Source organism: Prionailurus bengalensis, chromosome E3 (assembly GCF_016509475.1).
Source record: "Prionailurus bengalensis isolate Pbe53 chromosome E3, Fcat_Pben_1.1_paternal_pri, whole genome shotgun sequence".
Lineage (NCBI taxonomy): Eukaryota > Metazoa > Chordata > Mammalia > Carnivora > Felidae > Prionailurus > Prionailurus bengalensis.
The window spans coordinates 9366270-9387774 of NC_057357.1; the positions used below are offsets into that span (position 1 = coordinate 9366270).

At 52.3% G+C, this 21505-nt stretch overlaps 1 protein-coding gene across 9 annotated transcripts in view; it reads left to right on the forward strand.

Annotated features, from left to right (window-relative positions):
- The window catches only part of CUX1 (cut like homeobox 1), a 377056-nt gene that overhangs the window by 268057 nt on the left and 87494 nt on the right, over positions 1 to 21505 (forward strand). For all 9 annotated transcript variants that reach the window (XM_043559788.1, XM_043559789.1, XM_043559791.1 and 6 more), the window contains exons 9-10: positions 1144 to 1192; positions 15368 to 15472. In XM_043559788.1, coding sequence (XP_043415723.1) covers positions 1144 to 1192; positions 15368 to 15472 — 154 coding nt within the window. The remainder of the gene's footprint in view (positions 1 to 1143; positions 1193 to 15367; positions 15473 to 21505) is intronic.

Sequence of the window (21505 nt, forward strand, 5' to 3'; positions counted from 1 at the left end):
GGCTGCAGGGGCCCCGAGACACTGTCTTCTTCACAGAGCCACCCTAAAAATAGCTTTGTGTCTCTAAGCCATTTTATGAGTTGCTTCGGACTTTTTTTTTTTTTTTCAGACCGATCTGAAAGCAGGATACTATTTCAAACAGGTTTATAAAGAGCGTTGACCCCGATCACAAGGCATCGGTTACCCTATTCAGGCGGCTAGGCGCTGATACAGTTGCCTCAAATCAGTGTTCCTTCCACTGCAGTCTGGAAAAGCCTCCGGGCCAGAGGGAGCCCAGATGCAGCAAACAGCAAAAACCAGGGCCTGAGTACAGTTTGGCTAACTCCTCGTATTAGGGGTGGGTGGTTAGGGCCAGACGGGCAGGCTTCAGGGACAGAAGAACCCTCTCGGAGCTGGGCCCGTTACGGGTGCCCTGAGCTGCCCCAGAGAGTAGCCAGGCCTGAGGCCAAGCCCTGTGAAGCTCCAGGGATGAGAGTGAAGGAGACCCCGCTCCCAGTGCGGAGCGTGGGGACCTCACCTTTAACCTGTAAACTCAAAGCCCTGCCACTCCCCTGAGATGGAGCAGCTAGGAGGGGTTGGGAAGTGCTGGGGGTGGGGGCAGAAGCCGATGAGGGCCCCAGGAGCAGAGGGCAAGCCAGGGAGACAGCACAGGCTCACTGCGGGCCCACGAGTGGCGTTTGCCCTCGGAACGCGGGGCCCTGGGCTGGTGGGTGGGCCAGGGCAGGTGGTGGGCACAGCCTCATGGCAGGACCTGGTGTAGAGCACGGAGCAGGAGACTGGGGCCGGTAGGCGACAGAGGGTTCCGGCCCACATGGAGCGTGGAGTCAGGGGTCCCCCGCCGGAGCGGGCCCTGAACGCCAACAAGGGTTCCCTTTTCTCCTGGAAGGACACATCTTAACCTATCTTTTCCTGGCTCTGTCTCCCTGACGAGATTGGGAGCCCCACCCCCACCCACGAACAGGGCGGCCTTCCTCAAGCACACCTCCTCCCGATGGGCAGGTCCACACAACCCCTCGCTTCCCCAGCGCCAGGGACTCTGGCCTGTGTGACGGCGGGTCATTGTGCCCAGCTGGGAGCCGTGGTCACCCTGAGCCCGCCCGTTGCCAACTAACAGCGGTCTCTCTCTCTCTCTCACCTTTCCAGGGCCGACGAAATTGAAATGATCATGACGGACCTTGAAAGAGCAAACCAGGTAGGATGCTTCACGGCCTTGGACTTAAAGTCACCACAGCATAGCCATTTCTGTCATCTTGCAAGACATTTCTCTCTGAGTTAGCAGGCCGGTTACTCTTGTATTTTTTTACATAACAACTGTCCATGTCGACGCTTCTTCTGATGCCCTGAGAAGTGCTTTCCTGGGCAAAGTGTTTGGTGTGGTCCCAGCGCCCCAGACTCCGTGCTGAGCATCCACTTCAGGGTGGCCGCTGCTGGTCCTTTTTCTTAACCAATCCCTCAAACATCCGTCTCGGCTCCCGTGGCGGCCGTCATGCCCCAGACTTTGTCGCAGTGACTCGCACCGTAAAGAGGTCTCTGCCTCTGCCTTTGGATGCACAGCCCCCTCCCGCCTGGTATTTAAGTCGTCACAGATGCTTTGGGGAAAGTACCCGGCACCGTGTCCGGAACGGAACACCACACAGTACGGGGGGGCTCTAAACCCTCAGCTGCCTGGAAAGACTTGGGCCACCGTGCAGAACCCCTGACTTCCCCCCGGGGACTCCACAGAGCAGTAAAACATTCCACATTCACAAATGATGCTGCTGCTTTGGAGAGAAGGGCTCTCCTGTTTATTTCCTTTATGAGTGAGGAGACGCGCCCAGAGCTGGGCTGGATCTCAGCCCCAGGAGGCCACAGGCTGCGGCCTCTCCCCACTCCGTTCACAGCGGGGTAGCCACACCGAGAGCACAGGAGAGCTTAGCGGTTTGCCTCGGGTGGCCTGGGCAGGTGCAGCCCCCCATAGGATGAAAAGCCTCCCCGGATCTGCGGTCCCCGCATTCCACCTCGCGAGAGTTCCGCAGGCCAGCGGCCTCCTGGCGGCTGGCACTGCTGGCCCGCAGCTTGGCACATGCTCAGGAAAGCGTGTCCTTGTCCATCCTGTCCAGTAAAAACACCCCGGAATCTGACTGGAATACGGAAGTCTGTTCGTGCACGGGAGCGATCCGGGGGTTTGTGGATGCCCTTTATTCTGGAAGGAAACTGTGCGGCTTCGGCGTTGCGCACTCAGACTCACCGCTGAGGATCCTGGGCCTGGGCCATAGAAGGCACGCAGTAGAGAGGCACGGAATGAGTCACCCGAGCTAGAATCTTCGTGCGTTAGTTCTCCTGATCCTAGTAGTAACTTCTGTGCCTGGCTCTGTTCTGAGCACTTCACATGAACGGAGTCGCTGAACCCTCACGGCAGCCCACCGGGGTCAGTGCTGTTACGATTCCCATCTTACAGACAAGGAAACTGAGGTCACGGCTGCTCAGGCACAGAGCCAGGGGTAGAGCCCGTGCTCCTCACCGCCACACCCAGAGCCAGGGACGCAGGACCGGCGTTCACTTGGCCTTTCCTGCAGACCGTCCCAGCTCCCAACGCACCCGCCCCCACAACTTGCTGTGAGGCACTGTTTCTGCTTCACCTCACGAAGGCGCTTGAGGATTTGTTTACCTTTATTTGCTGAACGAATTTGCTTTGGCCCCTTTGCTTTTACACAGCACCGCTCAACTTTGCAGCGACCTTAACTCGGGAGTAGTTGCTGGAGAGAGTTGACCTTCTCCGCGAGACAGTTGCCATTTGCACATCTCAGATTTGTTCCCGGGCCCATCTTGGGCGTGCCTGTCGTTTCGATGGCACTTTAGGGTAGGCTCCAGTTTGTTAAACAGAGAGCCTCGTCCTGGGGGTATCGAGCCTGGCTGTCTCGTACCGTCTCCGAGGCAGCCCCCAGGAACTGAAGAAGTTGGGCGGGGTCGGTGCACTTGAAAGTGCTGAGGGCCACCTGGAGGGATCTCAGTCCTGGGAGACACGAGGCAGGACTGTGGAGAAACGGGGCAACTCCAGAGTGACACTTGGTTCAGGTCCGGGAGTCTGGTATTTGCTGGCCATGTAGCCTCGGGCAAGTCTCTTAACTGCTTATATCTCTTTAAAAGAAGAAAAGGAAAAAAGCGAGATGAGCTCTGCAAACTAAGATGCGAGATGAAAAGCTCGTGGAGATTGGTCACACAACAACGTGAAAGTTCTTAACACTGCTGAAGCATACGCTTAAAGATTGGTTAAGATGGTGTATTTTATTTGTATTTTACCACCATTAAAATGTTTAATGTTTAAGCCTTTTTTTATAACGTGAAAAAGCAGGGGAGGGAACGAGAACTGGTGGTTCTCTGCACGAGTGTTTTGAAGGTTAGAGGTTAAAACGCCCAAGTAAAAAGCAGGTCCATAGATAAACGTTAGCTTCCACAGTTGCCAAAGTAGCACTGATTTGACAGGAGAATTACAAAATCCCGCGCTGGGGAAATACCCGCATGGTGGGCACGGGAGAAGTATAGGGGAGTTCCGAGCGACAACTAAGGGTGAGCCGTAGCCTGATGATGTGGCTGCCAAGAGGCTGCATTAATAGAGACAGAGTTTCTAGAATGAAGGAGGTAGAGTCTCTGCATCGGTCTCCAGCAGTCCGGCCATGCCCAGGGAATTCCCATATATCCTGGAAACCACACTGTGAGGAAAAGTGTGCCTGGAACGCATGGCCACGGCCAAGCTCGGACGCTGGTGGGAGGGAACCTACTCCAACGTAGAGAAGCCCTCTCTCAGTCCTGGCTCTCCAGAGGTGCCCGGAGCTGCCTGCCACCAGAGCTGTGAAGGCAGATGCGGGCCAGCCCTCACTGAGGGTGTGAGGTGCGGGAGCAGGCACAGAGGAACAGAAGGAGGGATCGCGCTCGACGACTTGACGGGTTGACAAGGAGAAAAATTCCCCAGGTGGCCACGAGGAAGACGGTGTTACAGGTGGCACCGAAGGGTGCGGCGAGCTCTGCGGGTTCCAGGCCATTCCATAAGGCTAGGACGAGGGGGTGCTGGGTGGGAGAGTGGGCCCCCAGGAGGGGGTCTAGATCCAGGTTCGGGGGAGGGGCTCTGTCGGAGACGGCGGAGAATCACCGGGAGCGAGGCGTCGGACTTACGTTCTAGAAGGATCACCCTGGCGAAACATCAGAGAACGGATGGGAGCAGAGAGAACGGAAGCCAGGAGAGCCGTGAGCAGCCGTCGTGATACATCCGGGCCGCGATGACTCGGGCCTGAGCTGAGGTGGTCCCAGCGGAGAGGAGGCGGCGGCGGGGCTGGAGGAGGGGCCGCCGGAGCCACGCGGCCGTGCAGGCGCAGCCAGACATCTGGTTCGGCCGCCTTTCCCATCAAGGGAGATCCCCAGGAGGAGCAATTTCCTAGTTCATTGGCATATAACATTATTTTTGCACCAGGTTTATAGTCAAAATGTTCTACCGAGACCTGACGCTGTTTTATCGCTGAAGCGCTCGTGTTTCTATCGTGGAAAAGCCGAAGAGCTGTCGGCGGCCGGCGGCCCCAGGTCCCACTTACACCTGTTTGTTAAACTCCAAGGCACTTGCGTTAGTGCTCCGCCTTAATAGGGGGCAGTGAGGGTCCAGAACTTTCGAGACCTCGTGGTGAACAAGAAGCCACAACTCTGTGCTTCGCGACCGTGTCAAACCGTCTGGAGCCTCCGCCGTTCTGTCACTTGGCCAGCTGCGCCTTCACCTGGGAGCCCTTCCGAGTGGCTCTGGTGCGAGCGGCCGGCCGCACAGAGTCCCGGGGGGGGGACGGCGAGGACGTCCTTTCGGTGAGTGGCCCTCTTCCCGCTAACCCGCCTGGTCCTTCTGGAGGAGACTGCCCCGCCGCGAGGGCCACCCCTCGAAGTCTAGTTGGGAAGCCCGGTTCATCTCCACCGAGGCGAAGAGTCAAGGGTGGAGAAGATTGCAGAGAGCCACAAGAAAGGCGTGGCACTTTCTTCCACCAGGGTTTCTGTGTTCAGCGGGGAACACCTGGGCTGGAGTCCCAGACCGCCCCCCCTGCAGCCTTGAACGAACCCTCAGGCTCCCAGTGTGTTTCCCCATCTATAGAATGAGGGTAGTAATTCACACACCTGAGAGAACACTGCTGGAAAAACGCATTCGCTGAGGACATTTTAAAGACCTTTCTGGCTTTTTACTCAGTCCTACCGACTTTCTACCCGAGGATTCATGAATCGGGCGGCACCCCATCTAGCAGGCAGAAAGGAGCTCTGAGGAGCTGTGCCAAATGGAAGGCTTTTCTAGGCAGAAAAAGGAAGGACAAGGAAAGAGTGGATTGCTTCAGGCAAGGTCACCTTCCTGCAGGGGCCGGGAGGGGCCTGTCCGTGGGCAGATGACCTCACTAGCACTGACCAGGAAATTCCAGATTGACGGGTTGAAGGTCACATTCCCAGGAGAGGCTGACACTGCAGCTAGGTTAAGATCTTCAGTCTTGGTTTGCTGACTTGGGGCTTGGCACAAGGGACTCCATTTGGGGCCTGTTGTCTCTTTTTTAACAGTTCCTCCCTTTTTTTTTTTTTTTTCAATGTTTGCTTGTTTTGAAAGAGTGCGGGGGAGGGGCAGAGAGAGAGAGAATCCCAAGCAGACTGCACTGTCAGCGGTGAGACGGATGCAGGGCTCAAACTCACGAACTGTGAGATCATGACCTGAGCAGAAATGGGGAGTCAGATGCTTAACCAGCTGAGCCATCCAGGTGCTCCAGCAAAATTCCCCCCTTTCGATCAGACCCTCATCCTGAGAGACACGATCGAAATTTAAGGCGTCAGTGCCATTTTGAGCCACCACTCTGTTGTTCTCGCAGCTTTGATCTGTGCGACATTCCCAGGTCATGGTGGTTTTGCAGAATTCCTATGGTGGTCGCAAAGTCACGACCTCAGGCTCACGGTTTCTTAGTGGGTCATTCTCTCCGTTCCTTTCCGGACATTCATTCCAGTCTTTGCGAGATCATTTGCTTGGCGGTTAGTGGTTTCGAACATGCGTTTAAAACTTTTCAGGGAAGACAGCGCACTAGGAAGTTACTGTGATTATTAGAAGCAGAATTCCCAGTGTCTGGAATGCACTTTGGAGCTGTGGTCCCCAAGACCCAAACTCCTCAAAATCAAGGAAGTCAAAGAGAGATCCTGTTGAAAGAGTTGCTTGTCTAAGCCTGGCGGCTTGCTCCACTGTGGTTTTATGTAAATGAGTTTCTGCTTTCCCTGAAGTGTTCCTCCAGGTGCATAAGCGATGTTGACCCCAGCACAGACCCCTCGTTCAGCCAGAACATGATCAAGGCCTATTTATTCTCTTATCAGAACAACCTTAGGCCAGAGAGCCTAAGGATCTTTGCTGAGCAGTTGTTGCTTAAGCAGCAGAGTGCCCGGTACTTTCATGAGTAAGGAGAGGTTCCTGGTCACAGCATCATTTGAATTTACTGCTAACCAGGGTAGTAGGCCCCAGCCGAAGGAAGCAGATCCTGACTCACAGAGACCTCCCAACGGGTCCTTCCCAACTCTAAATTCAGGGGCTGACCGATGAGGTGTCTCGGTCTGTAGACAGTTAGGGGCACGTTCGATAACCCTAAGAGGCTCTGCCCAGTTATGTGCCAGCCAGCCAGGCCTTCGCGGGCCCAGGGAGAATGGTAACCACCCCCAGACAGAGATCAGTCCTGCCGGGGCACAAAGCATTTCCACTAAGGTGACGCCGTTAATGGCCAGGTAGGAGTTTTTTTTTTATAACAAACCCAGCAGCCTGAAAGGCAAAGGTTTACCCCCCGCCCCCAACCCAGTAATGGCCTAGGAGATAGGGATGATGGTGCTGTCTCCCCAGACGAATGCCAGATCCAGGAATGAAAAGGAAGAAGAAAGAGTTTCACGTTCAGTTAAAGTCTGAGGTCTCCATCCCGCATCTTGGGCAGAAGCAGTCTACACAGATGTCCACTGTTTCTCTCCCCAGTCATTTGACGCAGAGGATCTCCAGTGATCCTACAAGACCAGCTGCCAGGGGGCGCCTTCTTTAGCTGTGAGATGTGTAGGGAAGCTTCAGGTCCCTAGACCCTGGCTGCCATCCAGACAGGAGGACCTGGCCTCGTCGCTTCCAGATCTCCCTCAGGGGCAGTCTTTGTTCCTAATGATTCCAAATCAGAAGGGTAGGAGAAAATTAGAAACGTTAGTTTCAAGAGTCAGGGTCAGATACTTGAGGAAACCAGAAGTATTCAGGATCCAGGCCAGTTTTCGGGTCTATCACAAAACCTCAAAGACAATTAACAGGATTAGAATCTGATACCTACAAAGGTGCAAGCATCATTTTTCTCTCTGCGATTACCCCTATTCTTTTTGCGCTACAGATAATCCCAGCAAAAGTAATTTTACATTCAGTTCGGCCTGATTAAGTGCAGCGAGAACAGTGACCGACCACGTAAGCTTCTCCATGGTTTCAAAGCTAGAACCATGTAAGCAAAGCACCAGGTTGACTTTTTTTTTTTTTTTTTAAGGGGCTTTATTTATTGGGCCCATACAGTCAGCCTCAGTTCCTTGAAGCTGTCTGGTCATATCTGAGTCTAGGCCTGTCTCTCTCAAATACGACAAGTGAGTCAAAGCCTTGGTAATACAGCCAATATTTCCAGTTGTGTCCTGTTACAAGGATAACACGTTCTCATTGAACTTATGCAAATAACTAATTATATTGCCATGAAAGAAAACTTTAAAGTCTCTGAGTTCCAGAGGGATCAGCTCAGGAGAAAAAGTAAATGTTTCATCTTTGTTTACAAAGGTATACTTTACCAAATTGCTGTGTGAGAAAAGTTTCCTTCTATCTGGAAAAACGAAACATCAGTGTTTCAAACAGGAAGTCATAAAAATTACAGTCATCCTCCTCAGCTGGTCCATTTCCTTGTTATTAATCCTCATTCTGCTTGTATTCGGTTTTTCTTTTTTTTTTTCCTCATTAGTTCTGAAAATTCTTACCCAGTTCAGTTTTATGACCTTGAACTTATCTGAAATCTGGACTTGTCAAAGTTCTTTGCATGAAGCCCCTTGAAGACGAAACACTTTCGTAGGAAAACGTTTGCAAAAGCATCTGAGTAAGACAGTAACTTTCTGTAAATGACAGAGACTTAAAAGTGTCCATTGTTAAAGATCGGCTGAGAGTTCACTTGATAAGGAATTGTAGTTATTTCCGTGATGTATGACATTTTAAGATAATAACTGGAATCATGACATAATACCAGAACAAACAGATTTCTAGGAATGTCATGCAATTTCTGCAACTCTTACATACCTATACAAACAAAGAAGGTTTAGTATTATATTTTGACACTTCCTTTGTGATTTAACATACCAAATAAGCCAAGGTAGTTTAACATCTCCCTTTTTGTAAGGTGAGAGAACAAATCTGTTGAGATGTCCAAGGGCCTCTCTGAAAAATCTCAAAGTTAGTTGAAAGTTAAAAAGAGTTCATTTAGGGGCCCCGGGGTGGTTCAGTCGGTTAAGCATCTGACTTTGGCTCAGGTCACGATCTTGTGGCTTGTGAGTTTGCGTCCTGCATCGGGCTCGGGGCTGACAGCCCAGAGCCTGGATGGAGCCTGCTTTGGATTCTGTGTTTCCCTCTCTCTCTGCTCCTCCCCCCTTGCACTCAGTTTCTCTCTCAAAAATAAATAAACATTAAAAAACCTTTTTTTTAAAGGGTTCATTTAGCATTTGATTCTTAGAAGTTTATTTAAAAAATCAAAGATTTTAAAACACTTGGTCAAGTAGGATCATAGGTCACGGTGACACAATATTTACTCATCTATTTAACCACAGTGACGACTGAAGACCTTGAAGGCAAATGCAGGAAGTTAAATAGTTGTTTAAAAATAAAAATAAATAAATACATACATGCATAAATACATAAATAAACACATAAATAAATAAAACCTTAGCTCTTTTAATAGAGAAGACTCAGCTTTCTTAAGGAATCAAAGACCTAATAATAAAGACCCAGGAAATTATTTTTGACAAGACACAAAATCTTTGTTTTCCGGGCAGATAACTTAAAAGGTAAGGAAGAGCCTTTTACAATATCTTATCAAGAGCAACCAGGGGCGCCTGGGTGGCTCAGTGGGTAAAGCGTCCAACTGCAGCTCAGGTCATGATCTCACAGTTCGTGTTCAAGCCCTGCATCGGGGTCTGGACTGACAGCTCAGAGCCTGGAGCCTGCTTCCGATTCTGTGTCTCCCTCTCTGTCTCTCAGCCCCTCCCCTGCTCATGCTGTCTCTCAAAAGTAAATAAAAACGTTAAAAACAATAAGAATTAAAAAAAGAGCAACCGATAGTTCAAGAAAACTTTGTCCTTTTTTTATTTTTTTAATATTTTTAAGTTTATCCTTTTTGAGAGAGAGGGAGAGAGAGAATCCCAAGCAAGCTCCATGCTGTCAGCACAGAGCCCAACATGAGGCTCAATCTCACAAATCATGAGATCATGACCTGAGCCGAAATCAAGAGTCAGACACTTAAGCGACTTAACCGCCACCCATGCACCCCAAACATTGTCCTTTTAAAAGAGAGAAAACCAAATTGTAATTTTGCACCGTATTACTTTTGATGTTAAAAGCCATTTAAATTTATTAAATTTATTCTAATCATAGCTGGCCTGACCAGCCATGACAATCTCTTTCCAAAGACTTATTTTCCACAAATCTACAACATTCTCTTTTACATTCAGATTTTGCCATACGTTTTCCCTCTTTCCCATTGTGAAATAAACAGCTTCACTTTAAGCCAAAATTTCTTTCTTTTCCCTCAACACAAAAGCCTTTCCTTTCCTCATATCTTCTTTGAGTAAAAACACACCTCTTCCTTTCTTTACCTATGGAGATGTTTCCTTTATTATTTCTAGTAGCTTAATTACATATGTTAGAATTTTTAACCCTTAGAAGCTTTTCATTTCTAGTGGCAATGAAGAAGTAAGTTATTGGGAACTTTTACATCAGCATTCTGTGGCTCAGCAGATTTATAAATGCAACGTATAATTTCTAGAAGCATACTTTCTCATAAATTTTTCAGTGTGGCACAAAACACGTTTTACCGGTAGACCCAAATACCTTTGGTTCCTCCGTAAAAGGAAGCCAAGAGTGGATAAACCTGTGTTCCGTGATTAACTAGCCTCTTGCAGTGAACCTCTCGGTGAAGCCACTTTGGAATTTGGAAGCATTTCGGAGGCTTCTGCTCACCAATTCAGTTGGTATCCTATTCTGTTTGTTTGATTTGGGGGCCCTGACTTTCAAGTGCACTTCTTAAATGATCTTATCTAACTAGATCCTTCCTCATAATGGCCCTTGTAATTCTAGGTTGTTTTTAATAAGATTCTGCCATTTTTGCAGGTATTTAAAGTTTCTGAGACTATAGTTCCTAGACTTAAAATAAGTGGGTGTGCCAGGAGGTAGTATGCTTATCCTCAGAATTGTTATTACGATTTTAGCTAAGCCTTTAGGTCTTTTGGAGCAAAACTAATATCTACAAGGGATTGGCCGCTGGGTTTAACAGTGTTACCTCGCCGCATTGAAGTTTTCTTGAGGTTGACAGGTTCCCTAGTGTCGCTGTCTGTAGCCCATTTCTAACTCATCCTAATACAGGAGTCTTAGAGTTAGGTAGGTCTACAGAGGGACTCCAGTCACCGGCACAGGGCCACCTTGGGGCACATGGCAAGAAGTGTCTCCTGTCTGGTGTATGGAGGACCTTTCTGACTTCCCTTCTGCAGAACTACTGAAGCAGGGTCACCTCTGGGGTTCTGGCTGTTCTCCAGAGTCGCGCGTGGGTATTGCCTAGAAGGATGACTTTGGTTGGTGTGCACTTTCCAAAGCAATGGAGTCCATCCCATAGGAAGGCTCACTTGTTGGCCTTGCCAGCCTCCGCCTCTCTTTTATCCCCTCCCTCCAGAGTACAGGGCCTTGTGGGGAGCAGGCCGAGAGGTCATCCCCCAGGAGAGCTTGCCTTCTCCTTGAAATTGTCCAAATGTGGGATTATTTGCCCTTGAGCATGGTGGCCAGAAAAATGGCCCCAAAAGATGCCGCTTCCCAAACCCCACAACTTGTGAATATATTAGTGTACCTGGCAAAGGGGGGGGTTAAGGCTGTTAACAGCTGACCTTGAGGTGGGGAGATGACCCAGGTGTGTGTGAGTGCACCCGGTATAATCACAGGGTCCCCGGAGGCAGAAGAGTCCACGTCAGGGTGATAGGCTGGCTTTGAAGATGGAGGAAGGGGCCACTGCCAAGGAGTCTGGGTGGCCTCCAGAAGCAAGGAGTGGTAGGAAAACAGATTCTCCCCCAGAGCCTCGGCAACCCAGTCCTGCCCACACCTTGATCTTAGCCCAGTGAGCCCCGGTGCAGACTCCGAACAAAGATAATAAATTTGTGTTGCTAAAATCAACTGAATTTGTAGTAATTCGTTCCAGCAGCCTTAGCAACGTAATTCAAGGAGGGCTGCCGGCTGACAGACCCGTGTTCCGATCCAGGGCCCACGTCTGGGACGCCGTGGGTCTACCTGGAGGCTCAGTCCATTGCCGGCTCGTGTGGCTGCTCGGTCACTGGAGAGACTTGCTCATCTCTGGTGGCCCCGAGCCTGGGTTTTCATGGCGACACATACAGAGGGGGACAAGACACAAAGACCGGGACCAAGATGGAAGAACGCTGGATCCGACACCCACCACCACCACCACTGTTGAAAACCAGGGACCCCCAAAGGCTACACCTGAAATGGCTAAACTGGGAAACGGATTGGATTCCGGCTTGTCTCAACCATGGTACTGGGAGGAGAAGACACGCCTCCCTAGAGAACGCCCAACCAGAGCCGCCTTTACGTGGGCCTGGAGCCTGCGTCCCACCCCAGGTTGTGTCTGGCCTCTCCAGCCCTTCCCATGAGCCTTCGCTGGCCCCACCAGCCGCAGCCACCCGGGGCTCTGCCCTCACCCGCTCTCTCTGTCCCACCCCGCCATGCCTCTCCTCCACATTTTATGAATCAAATTTTTCAGACTTGAAGATCTGGAAATAGCTGTCAGCATCGTATATTCACATTCTAATGTGTCCGACTTCAGGGGCGGAGCTTAGGGAAAAGCTTTCTTATACTGCCCTTCCTGGGGCCCTTCAGGAGCCCTTGAGGAGCTGGGGGGGGGGAGGGGGGCTCCCCTTAGGCCTTCCTTTAGGATGAGGAGATACCCCGGACACACGGTTCGGGCTGCCCTTCCCAAGACACAGAGCTGTGACTTGGGCCAGCCAGTGTCACACGCGTGGGTATTGTCACTTCTTTCTGGTATCGTGACTGACAGAAGAATTCTTGAAACAAAGTGCTTCAAGCCACCTCCCGCCTTCCAAGTGACTGCTGAAGACCGCCTACAGTGTCTGGTCATCTTTCCTGTTTGATTAGACCCCTGTCCCCACAAGGTGGGCACTGTTAGGCCCTTGGCTCATGTTACCTCTTGGGTCCTCCGTTGGCCTGTGAGAGCCCGTGAGGCAGCTGCTTCTGTGTTTGTATCCAGGTTACCGGCAGATGCGGGCCGTGTCCCCATTCATTCATGTGACCTCCTCCCTCGCTGTCCCCTGTGCCCTCGGTGTTTACTCTCCCCTCCCAGGGAAGTACCGAAAGTAAGCAACAGCCAGCAAAGGAAGCGTCTCAGGGGAGCAGCTCAGGCTTGGCGAGGCGCCGTTCTCATCATGGGGCGGCCCCTCGGTCACCCCAGGGTGATCTGCCAGCCAGAATCGCGGCCTCGCCCCCGCAGCTTTGCCTGAGCCTGGCGGGTTGGAGCGAGGGAGCCCGTCACCGGACACAAGGAGTCAGGGGTCTCGTGGCAGCCGCGGCTCCGTGTCTGGGGTTCCGGGTCAGAAAACACCACCGCCTCCTGCCTGCCATGGCTGATGCCGGTTCTTAGAAACCCTTCATCCGGTTGGATCGCCGTCCCCGGGAAGACCGAGGCCCTGCACACAGGTGATCGCGCGGCACTGACCCAGCCAGCGCCCCTTCTTTTCTGCCTCAGCGCCGGCCATGGGCCTGAATTTCCAACTGCAGGAGCTAATTCCGCCCGGCTGCTCCCACTCCGTCCTTCAGCTGCTCTTAGGCCTGCTTTTTCTTTTTTTTTTTTTTTTTAGTCTGCTTTGTGCCTGTTTAGCTGCACAAGCCACCTCAACTGTTTTGTGTTGTGTTGTGTTGTTTTTGATGTCCTCGGGGTGTACATCCTAAACAAATCCTAAAAATTCCAAATCGTCAAAACGCTGCCCTGAAGTAACCAAGTCAAGCCAAGTGAGAAAAGGCCGTGACCAGCATGGACAGGCCACAGAGTGACTCTGCACATGAACGTGGAAACAGAACGAGGTGAAGAAGCTCTGGAGAAATTCCACAAGCCGAGGAGAAAATCCTCAACAGCCAGATCCCTTGTTCCATGAGCTGCCCAGCTTGGGGGGCGGGGGGCAGCTAAATGCCCGTATGAGAGCCTTGCCGTGAACCCGTCGCCCGGGCCTGCCTGAGCTCTGCTGGTTCCAGAACACTCCCAGGCGGGGCAGGGTGGTGGTGTGGCCTCACTGGCTGCTCCCGGAACAGCTTCTCCACTCGGCTAAGGAATAGTTTTCCTAGTCAGAGATACTAGAAACGTGTCAAAGAACACCTCATTCCTGGCAGAGTTGTGGAGATTTTTATGCCCCAGGGTTCTGCCTACCGAAAAGGAAGGGAAAACTTTTCAGTAGGAACGACACGATTATCGGAAAAACTCGGAGGGGCGCATCTGGAACTCTTCCTCACTGAAGAGGAGACTCTCTGCAGAAAGTGAACCAGAAATCACCCCTGCTATCGTCGCCACGCCGGTCACGTTGTCGCCTTTCCCGACAGGCCGTCCCGGATCCTGTTTGGAGCAGAGCGTGGGCGGCGGCTGTGTGAGCTCAGCGGGGCCTGGCCAGGCGCCATGTGAATTAGATGGGGTGAGGCTCCGGGCGCCCCCGGAGAAGCAAGGCAGGCGGCCATCAGCACCAATTTCTGTTGCCGTTAGAAATACCCGAATTTGTCTGCGCGCAGAGATAGATTTCGCAGAACGATCGTGCGTCAGAGAACCGCTCCAGGCCGCCGGACCCGCCCGCCCCTCCCTCCGCCAGCTCCATTGATCGGGCTCACTCCCCGATTCCCTTCAGTTCTTTCAGCAATTAGTTGACGCGTGCTGTCGCGCCGCAAAATCGGGAAACACACAGAATAGCCCTGCTCGGCCGGGCTCTCGTCGTTCATCTCTTCTGTCGGCGCGACGTGAGGCCGGTGGAAAGAAGCGGCGCGCGATCTCCCAGCCCGCACGCCCAGGACTGCCTGCCGTTCTCCCCACCCCCCCCCCACCCCACCCCCACCCCCCCACCCCCCCACCCCCCGTCTCAGAGTTCCGTCTGCCTCGCGATTGTAGAATCGGGACGAGCCCGTTCACGAGACGCTTGCGGATGAGCTGTGAGCACAGTATACTTCGGCGGACGCTAATCCCCGCGAGGTCCCTGAGAAGGTGACTGTGTCCCCAGTTCTGGCGGGGACGGTGGAGGCGTCGTGGGCAGAGGTAACTTGCCCCGGTTGCGCCGCTCCCCGGCGCCTTCGCGGGCGGCGGGCGCTGGCGCGTCCCAGTCTCGTCCGGTGGGAAATCCTGCTTTGCCATCCGGTAGCATTGGTCGCCTCGTCTGGGAATGACCTTTCCTCCTCGCCCCTTCCTGCGGTTGGCTCCTCACCCCGAGTGGGCCCGGCCGCCCTCCCGCCTGCGGCCCCGGGTTGCCCCGGCTGCCTGGGGGTGCCGGCCTCGGCCGGCTTGGTCAGGTGAAGGGTTAAATGTGTTGAAATAAGCCTGGACCTCACAAAAGAAGTGACATTTACACCCTGGACGTTTATGGAAATACTTGCCGAAGGAAAACAACCACAACATTGTGCGTGTTTTTAGGAAGAGAACGGCCAAAGTGTCTTTAATTCACTGTTTACCCGTGAGAATTACTCCCAGGAGTGATCCTGCAATAAAATCTTCTTGGTCTATGAGAATAGAGAGAAATTGAATCAAAAGACTCTATTTCCACTTGTATTTATTCAGTCTGGGAAATTCAGTGGGCCGGAGCATTAGTATCAGCAGGGGATTCCTTGCTCCTAGCGTTAAATTACTGTCATAATCGCTCAATTATTTCTTCCTTGTACTGTTTAAAATAAAAATCCATCACATTCTATGTTTTTTTTCTAGCATTTATTAGGTTGAGTGTTTAGGAAAATCAATTATAGTCAGTCAGGCATGAATTGATGAATGTTCTTGTAATAATTGTCAGTTGTTAAACTGAATGTACTTTCTCTTCTCACTCTTTTCATTTCCTTCAGAGGGCAGAGGTGGCTCAGAGAGAGGCGGAGACCTTGAGGGAACAGCTCTCGTCGGCCAACCACTCTCTCCAGCTGGCCTCGCAGATCCAGAAGGCGCCGGACGTGGTGGGTAGCCCGGCCCCGTGGGGACTCTGTGCGCCTCGCGTCTGCACCTCTGTGCTACAGCTGCTTGCCTTTGCTCACGAATGTTGCATCTGGGGGAAAACAGTTGAACCGGTGCTGTGTTGGTCGGGAATGCTTCGGACAGTCTGGGGACGGGACTCGTCAGGGTCAGAGGAAGGACTATGCCGATGGCGCATCAGTGCTACCTGGTCGCCAGCCCAGCGTAGAGGCCGAGGCGGGAGATCCCCCTCACTCCCAGAGGGAGTGCCTTCCTGGCTAGGCCTGTGGGGAGACGGCTGGCAGGGGGGTGGGGGTGTGAAACAAGAGCCTTGCCAGAATCACATTGGAAAATTGGAGGTTTGGTCTCCACCTCGATGTGTCCTTCCAGAGTGAGAAAACAGTTGGCGATGAGCAGGGCGGCCCAAAGAAGTAATAACACAGTTAACGCGCTCTGAGTCTGCGTAATGGCACAATCTCTCTGGAAGTGCCAGCATTCCGAAGGAGCGAGGCACTCGTCTTGGTCCCTTCTTTGCTTCTGGATTTTTCTAAGATTAGTAAAAATTGTTCTTAGCCAGAACTTTTCCCAGCTCGAGCAAGGCAGCTTGGACCTATCAGATTACAGGCTCTCGCCTTCTGGCTCTGAGCAGTGACTTAGGGCAGCACGGAATTAAGACCCGGATATTGGAGCCACGCCCCTGGGGTCAGACCCGCATTTTGTTAGCTGTGTGACTTGGGGCAAGGAACTTGCCTTCCCTGAGCCTGGGTTTCATCACTGGTTTTGTAAGGGTTCCAGGACATTCTTACGAGCAAATAGCTTAGAACAAGGCCTGACCTGTAATCTGTGTCATTCGGCTTCAACGGTTCCTCTTACTGCGGCTGGCCTCACCATCTCTGATCCGGGAACCCTGGGTTCAAAGCGCTGACTCGTAACCTGTTTACTCACAGACCTCAGGTAGTCAAACTTGTGCAGCGTCAGTGTCCTCGTGTGCAGAGTAGGAGTGAGTGGCCCTGAGGCCCTTCAGCTCCTGTCACCTGTGGTGGGTGAATTATGCTTATAAGTGTCCTTTTCTTTAACAAAGAGTTACAGGGTGCCTGCCGTGTGCCAGGACCCGCAGTGGACGGTGGGAGAGCAGGGGGGTGGGGGGGGAGGCGCCAGGCCCTTCCAGAGAGGGCACAGTCTAACCAGGAGCCTTGCTGCTGTGATAACTCACACGTCGGTCAGACAGCCATTCTTCTATTCACCTGTGAGGCGGGTGTTTCATTTCTTTACCTAGATGAGGAAGCGGAAGTTCTGGACTGTGAACCCCTTGCCCCAGAACGCTGGGCCCCGCAGGGGCTAAGCCAGGCCTCGACTGGGTCTTTGTAAAATTATTCCCTAGGAGCAAACCTAGTTTTAGTGCTAGGACCCCTTTTTATGAATGGATTTTCGGACACCCAGTTGGCTCAGTTGGTTAAGTATCCAACTTCGGCTCAGGTCATGATCTCACAGTTCATGGGTTCGTGCCCCACGTCCGGCTCTGTGCTGACAGCTCAGAGCCTGGAGCCTGCTTCGGATTCTGTGTCTCCCTCTCTCTGTGCCCCTCCCCTGCTCACACTCCATCTCTCTCTCTCAAAAAAAATGAGCGTTAAAAAAATTAAAAAAAAAAAAAAGAATGGGTTTTCATATTCTTTCCTTAAGTTAACGTTTAATTTTTAAAATTAATTAATTAAGGGCGCCTGATGACTCAGTCGGTTAAATGTCCGACTTGGCTCAGGACGTGATCTCACGGTTCATGAGTTCAAGCCCCGCGTTGGACTCTCAGCTATCAGTGAGCCCACCTCGCATGCTCTGTCCCGCTCTCTCTGTCCCTCCCCCACTTGCGCGCGCTCTCCCTCTCTCAGAAATAAACATTTTTAAAAATCACTTAAAATAATAATATTAATTAATTAATATTAACTAAAACACGATTTAAGTGTTTCCGAAAACAGAAAAATTCTTCACTCAAGGGGCCATCCCAACTTCACGGACCCTGATATTAATTTTACCTGAAGTGTCCCACGGGCTCTGTCACCGTCCCCTGATCCAAGCGTACCTCCCTGGACCCAGCGCCACGCTGAGGCAAGGGGAAGCCCTCGAGGAAGGAGCCGGTTTGGCGTCTCTCAGCCTCTGTGGTCACCTTGGGTTCTCTCGAGAAAGCTGTCCATCCTCCGTGTCTACACGGGGCTCCTGAGCTAAAGGTTTTTGATTGAAGGGCTTTCTGGCACCATCCTGGACTGTAGCAACCAAAACATTTCAGGAGGAAATGAATGTTTTTGCAGGTAGAGTCAGTTGTGGGTCCTTGAGGCGCTTAAACACTTCATCATGGGCTAAGTGCAGTGTTTACATGGCTCCGGTTCAGCCTTCCAGGAGCGGGCCTGCCAGGGCTCCCCCCGGGTGTGTGTTCCCAGTAGCTCCAGCCCCAGCCCCAGCCGGTCGGGGAGCAAACATAGGAAACGGGGCCAGCGGGAAAATATCTGTTGGGCTTGGCTGGCAGGACTCGGCAGAGAAACAGTAGAGTCTATAGATCTAGCAAAAGCCAAAACCGATCCGTTGGGTGTCTTAACGGAATCGCCCGTTCTGGAAGCTGAGCCGTCTCTCGGCGAGCTCTAGCTCTGCGTGAGGGGCCTCCCTGGGGCTTTATATGGTTGTCTCGTTTATGCCTCAAGACACCGCAGTCATTAGAGGCAGGTTTTATTATCCTCGTTTTACAAGTAAGGGAACGGGCTCAGAGGAGTTAAGTGATGTACCCAAGGTCACAGAGCTAGAAAACGCCCAAGCAGAACTTGATCCTAAGCTGTCCTACTCCGGAACGCATTCTTTCTCCCCCACGTCAAGCTACTCTCCTTCGTGTGCTTTGAATGAGACGGGACGTATTCAGGTCCTTTGTCAAGTAGTTACGGACCAGTATTAGTCCAGGGCTCTGGGACACCACCTCAGGCCACCCCTCGAACCTAAACAAACCGTAACAGTAGAAAACGCATCAGGCAGGTGAACCTACCGGGTGACTCTACCGGATGCAGTCTGCCTACTTTGGCCACTTGGTGTTGGCAGAAATACGGGGGGTCGGTAGGAAAGAGGAGTAAAACTGAGGTCCCTGCGGCCTCATCTTTCCCCTGCGGGAGTAAATGTAAGTAAGGTATTTGCCTAGGTCAGGCATCTGTCTGTGAGTCTCGGGTCCTAGGTGCACCTTCGTTTCACAGTTCGGTTTTCCCTGATTTTCCCTGTCTTGCATGGGGCTCTGGCATCTCGCCCCTATTTGATATGGAAACGGCCGCCGGAGAAAAGAGGTCATTACGTAGCTTATCCAGGACTCAGACGCAGGCAGCTGGGGAGAGAGGGGAGGTGAACGGGGTTCAAAGGGACATAACTCATTGGGGTCCTCCACCAATAGCTTCTGCTTTTATGTTCATTTAAGTTGTTTTTTTTGTTGTTGTTGTTTTGTTTTTGTTTTTGTTTTGGAGAGAGACAGAGACCGCGTGAGTGGGGGAAGGGCAGAGAGAATCCCAAGCGGGCTCCGTGCCGCCAGCTCCAGAGCCCCACGTGGGCCTCAGACTCACAAAACTGTGAGACCATGACCTTGAGCTGAAATCAAGAGTCAGACACTTAACTGACTGAACCACCCAGGCACCCTCTTTTTATAATGTTTATTTTGTTAATGTTTAGTTTAGAGAGAGTGCAAGTGGAAGAGGGGCAGAGAGAGGAGGACAGAGAATCTGAAGTGGGCTCCATGCTGTCAGCACAAAGCCCGACGTGGGGCTCAAATTCACAAACCTCGGATCGAGACCTGAGCCAAAGTCAGACATTCAACCGACTGAGCCACCCGGGTGTCCCTGTAATGTTTTTAGACTCTGCAGAGTATTTTCACATCCTATCCTGGCTCCTGAGCTGTCAGAGCCCCCACCCCCAAGACCTGGCACCCATGAAGAGCGTAGGACCCCCTCTGGGTCGTGGAAGCCCAGAGCCGTGGGTACGTCCCTGCTGGGACAGACCCTGGGGACCTGGTTGTGGTGCCCACCCGGGCCTCTTGTCAGACTTGGAGAAGTCAGTTTCTGTTCCTTCCTTGAGAGGTTTGTCCGAGCCAGGGTCCTGACCCTGAACCCCATCAGACTCACCGGGGAGTTTCCTGGGTCCTACCCCACACTCCCTGAGCCTGTGTCTCCAGGGTTGAGCCCAGAACCCATACATTTTCCGAAGCCCCCAAGTGATTCGGGTGCAGCTGAATCGAGGCCCAGACGGACACGAGGGAGCCGGCGGTGCTGACCCTCCTTGTGACCGTCTCCTGGGCCCTTGTCTGCTTCTTCCTATCTCCCGTGTGTCTTCATGATGGGACAGCCAGGAAGTGAGCCACGTTTGGGCTTCAAGTAGAATGCTCTCTTCTGTCTCATTTCCAAGGTCTTACTGATTTGGGTGGATGATCTCATCTCATTTAGCTTATGTAAGACACAAATGGCTTTGGCTGTGTTATGAATGAGGAATCTGGCCTGGGTGCCTGAGACATAGTTGATGTGCCCAAGGTCTCACACGGCCAGCTTGTGGCCAGGCCAGACTAGGACCCTGGCGTTGAGTAGATGGCCCTCTGGGACTGCCTGCCCCCAGGTCCCCAGCCTGAATCCAGGTTCAGCAGTGAGAGCTGCTGTTTTTACACATATCATGTGAGCCACTGATCCCTGGTCTGTGAACTTGCACTTGCCCGTTTAAAATCCCGGATCCCCCGATTTGGCTTGTTTTACCAGCTTTCCCTAAGAGCACTCGAAACCGTTGTTATGGCTGGCATCCCTCAGGTTGGAAAATTGATAAATAAATTAGATATTGTGGCTCAGTTACCCCCCATAAGTCTGACCTCCCCAGATATCCCTTGCATTGTGTCCCCAAGCCCGCCACCTCAAGGCGCCTCTGGCCACCCTTCTGAGCAGTCGGTCACTGAGCCTGGCAGCAGGCTCAGTCCTTTTCAAGCTGGCCTCGGCATTAGTCACTCCCCCTTATGCCCTGTCCCTGCTTTTTCTGACCTCTCTGCCCTCCTGTGGTGCCCCCACCCTCAAATGGAGCCCCTCTTCCTTCTGACAACTCCTGCCAACCCTCCACCCCCGCCTCTCCCTCTCACGGCTCCCAGGTGTTCCTGTCACTAGTGTCCCGGGCCCTAACCCCTGGCATTGCCCAGGAGGACTTGTCTCGGGTCCCCGTGGCTCCTGACCTTGGTTGTTGGCTGGCGTGGTGCTCCCCAAACTCTCTGTGGCCAAGGACGGCTTGTTTGCTTATTCACTGCCGATCCGTTGCAGACCGATGGTTTTACAAAAGACAGTAAGAGCGTCACAGCCGTGGCGAACTGCTGTACAAGTTTCTAAATGCTCACTCTGCATTTCTCTGCGTGTCTCACTGTATCAGCAACAGTCTGTGAGCTGGCACCAGGCCACGGAGCACACTCTGGACAGAGCTGATCTGGACAGCACGCACCCTTTAAATAAGCTGGCGGGAAGACGCTCGCTAGGGCCATGTGCACGTCTGCCAGAAGTCAGGAGGAAATGAACCCACTTTATAATACGACACAAACCAAAGGAACAGAAAAGAGTCATTCCTTTACACACAGAATTTGACATTCTTAAGTGACAAAAGTCCTTAATTTCCTGGGGAGGGGGCAGTAGATATGAAAAATTATTTCCCTGAGGACGGGCTGTCCCCCAACGTGAGAAGTCGGTGACCAGCGCATCGTGCGTGGGATGGATTGGCTGCACCTGCCAGCTGGGGCTGTAGCCGCTAGTGTTTTCCATCCCCGTGAAGTGGGGGCACCCAGGCGGCTCGGTCAATTGAGTGTCTGACTCTTGGTTTCAGTTCAGGGCATGATCTCACGGCTCGTGGGTCTGGAGCCCCGCGTCGGGCTCTGTGCTGGCAGTGTAGAGCCTGCTTGGGATTCTCTCTCCCTCTCTGTCTGCCCCTCCCCCGCTCATGCCCCCAGCACACAGCTGGACCCTTTCTGTCACCTTATTCAGATCTTTGCGCAGGTGTCACAATGTCAACGGGGC